This window comes from Taudactylus pleione, unplaced genomic scaffold (assembly GCF_031769625.1).
Source record: "Taudactylus pleione unplaced genomic scaffold, aTauple2 ptg000031l, whole genome shotgun sequence".
Lineage (NCBI taxonomy): Eukaryota > Metazoa > Chordata > Amphibia > Anura > Myobatrachidae > Taudactylus > Taudactylus pleione.
Window position 1 is genome coordinate 196298 of NW_028284433.1, and position 3426 is coordinate 199723.

Genomic DNA, 3426 nt, shown 5'->3' on the forward strand with positions numbered 1-3426 from the left:
AGGATCAGGAAGGGGAAATTCGTGGACATGTTTTCCATTACAGCGGATGCTAAAAAGGCTTTAGATTGGGCAAAATCAGCTGGTGCAGGCACAGAAGAAAGCTTCCGTTCATTCCAGAATTGGGAAGCAGGGATGTTCGTTTTCGCAGCTTCATACCTTGAGTCACGCCCGACTGAGTACATGAATGTTCTCAAGTATATGCATATGGTGCACGGCATGCACTCGTCAGGCAAAGGTACAGCTTGGCGGAAATATGATGAGACATTCCGGAAAAAGCAAGAGGGGCAGGCGAATTTTCAGTTTGGCTTCAAGGACGTAGAGGTGTGGCTGGAAGTCAACCAACTGCCTCGCGCTTCTGCGGATTCCTTGGTAGTGCGTAAACAGCCCTTTCCGGCCCGCCCAGGCGGTGCAGGAGCCGGCAGAGGAAAATGCTACGCATATAATAATGCGCAATGTAATAGAGGGTCGGGCTGTCGGTATAGACACATATGCATGCTCTGCGGGAGCGGGCACCCGGCTAAAGAGTGCAGGCATACCGGCGGTGGAAGGACAAATCGAGGTGATCAGCCCGACGAGTCGCGGGGCGGTGTTAGGTAAAGCACCTTCGCCGGTGGACCTAGGGGCGTTGAAGAGCTGGTTGGCTCGTTATCCTCTCAGGGAGGAAGCAGCCTTTTTGTTTCATGGGTTTAGTGAAGGTTTTCGTTTACCGGTGACACGGGAGGTCTCGGTTGTGTTTAAAAGAAATCTTAAGTCGGCACGCCTACACCCGGAAGTAGTTCGACTTAAGATTAAAGCGGAAATAGGGTTGGGGCGCATGTGCGGCCCTTTTAAGTCCCCACCATTGGAAGGTTTGTGCATATCGCCTTTAGGGGTCGTACCAAAAAAGGAACCGGGTAAGTTTAGGTTGATACAGCATCTTTCTTACCCCGAGGGAGGGTCGGTCAACGACGCGCTAGATCCATCGGATTGTCGGGTCATTTACCAATCATTTGAGCAGGCTCTAGATATAGTACAGAGTTTTGGGAGAAGGGCGTTATTAGCTATGGAGGATATCGAGTCTGCTTTTCGGCTGTTGCCCCTTCACCCCGAATCTTTTAAGTACATGGGTTTTAGAGTTGCGGGGCTCTATTATGTAGATAGATGCTTGCCGATGGGATGTTCCATCTCGTGTTCCTTTTTTGAATGTTTTAGCTCCTTTTTGCAATGGTGCTTACAGGCGGGCACAGGGCAAGCGGGGGTTACCCACTACCTAGATGATTTTCTGTTGGTGTGGCCAGCGGATACCCAGGTTTGTGAGGAATTGCTTTTTTCCTTGCAGGCCTTGTTCACAGTGGTAGGCGTTCCTGTTGCCAGGGACAAGACGGAGGGTCCGGTTACACGTTTGACGTATTTGGGCATAGAAATAGATACTGTGCTAGGGTTATGCCGTTTGCCGATTGAAAAGGTGCGACGTTTGGGGGAGTTGCTTGAAGCGTTTGTTTTGTCAAAGAAAGTCTCGCTGAAGCAGATGCAGTCGTTGCTAGGGCTCCTTAACTTTACTTGTAGAGTCATTCCCATGGGTCGGGTTTTTTGTAGGCGGCTCGAAAGAGCCACGGCGGGTGTCAAGAGGCCCCATCACCTCGTTCAAATATCCCAAGATTTGAGGGAAGACCTTCGAGTTTGGTTGCTTTTCCTGCGCGAGTTTAACGGTGTTCGGATATGGCTCCACGCCCCAGTAGATAATTCAGAGCATCAGCTATTTACTGACGCGTCCGGTTCCATCGGTTTCGGCGCCTTTTTTGAAGGAGATTGGTGCGCGGAGCCTTGGCCAGAAGTTTGGGGAGTTTTGGACCTTACGAAGAACATACTGCTCTTAGAACTTTTCCCCATCGTAGTGGCAGTTGAGTTATGGGCTTACAGGCTTTGTAATAGGAGGTGCGATAATTTGGGTGTTGTTCAGGCAGTAAATAATCAGAGGGCGGAGTCTCCGTTGGCTTTGAAGTTGTTGAGGCACTTGACGCTTCTTTGCTTACGGAGGAACATTGAGTTTAGGGCGCAGCATGTTCCGGGAGTGTCTAATGAGATAGCAGACGCCTTATCTCGTTTGCAGTGGGACAGGTTTCGTTCTCTCGCTCCTTACGCTTCTATTCATGGTTTAAACTGCCCCTCCCATGTATGGCAGATTGTCGTGCCGGCATCAAAGGCCTCGCAATGAAGTCTCTGGCCCCTAGCACGTTAAGGACCTACACGGCAGCTTGGGACAATTGGCAGGGTTTCTTGGCTTCCACACGTGAGGGAGGTAAGACGGTTGACGACCGTATGGCAGAATTTGTTTGGAACTGGCATGAAAGGGGTCATTCTAAGGCTGCTATGTCTGCGGCGCTGTCTGGTATCGCTTACTTTTCTAAACTACATGGCGTTGAAGATCCCACAAAATCATTTTTGCTATCCAAAGCGATGAAGGGGTGGGCGAAGGAACACCCTAGCATAGGCGACACGCGTAGACCAATTGACCCGGCTTTGCTTAAAGATCTGATTGTGGCAGTATCAGGGGTTGCTTTAGGCGAGTACGAATCGTCCCTTTTTAGTTTAGCTTTTTCATTGGCATATTTCGGGGCGTTTAGAATCAGTGAGCTTATAGCGTCTAGTAAGAGTTCCGCGACATCGGGTTTATTGTTTAAACACGTGGTAGTTAAGAAGGAATTGATATTGTGTAAAATTCATAGGTCCAAGACTGACCAACTTGGCAGGGGTCGTTGGATTTCTATAAAAGAACACTCAGACGCTGTTATCTGCCCAGTTGCCTTGGCGCGGCGTTTTAATGCTCTTCGCCCTCCAAGTGGCACGCAGTGGCTTGTACATGTTAATCTTACACCTTTATCTAAGTTTCAGTTCATAAAGCTGTTTCAAAATTGCCTTATAGCCTTAGGCCTGCCCACAGACCAGTTCGGGACACATTCATTTAGGATAGGGGCAGCAACCTGCGCAGCGGTTGATGGTGCTTCGGTCGACACCTTACAAAAGTTGGGTCGATGGAAGTCATCAGCTTATAAAACTTATTTAAGGGAGGATAAGTTGCTTAAGTAGCTGCGCTCCTTGCGAGTTTGTTGGGAAACCCAGGGTCCTTATGCCTACTGCCGCTTTGGAGTTTGAGGGGCTTTTCAGTTTTGCCCTCAAAGAGGTTTTATGTTTTTCACCTTCAGCTGGGTCACCCAACTATTGTTTTCCCTTCCTTAAGATGCATTTATTTGTTATATTGTGATTCAGTTTCTGACTAGGTAACTTTTCTTGCAGGGTTACCCAGGAATGCTAACGGTCGGGTGTGGTTTGTAGGACACTCATTTATATTTTGGGCTGGTCGGCACCCCTTAGCTTTGCAGGCCCCCCTTTTGTTAGGTGCAGATGACGTCCGTTGGTTAGGTTTCCGCGGTATGCGCTGGAAGCGAC

General features: G+C 49.1%; 1 protein-coding gene across 1 annotated transcript; it reads left to right on the forward strand.

Annotated features, from left to right (window-relative positions):
• Positions 1–1928: 1928 nt before the first annotated feature.
• On the forward strand, positions 1929–3068 carry LOC148539096 (uncharacterized). Its single transcript, XM_088451845.1, has one exon. It carries the CDS (start codon positions 2155–2157, stop codon positions 3064–3066), a length of 912 nt encoding a protein of 303 aa, XP_088307971.1. The 5' UTR covers positions 1929–2154; the 3' UTR covers positions 3067–3068.
• The last annotated feature ends 358 nt before the right edge of the window (positions 3069–3426 follow it).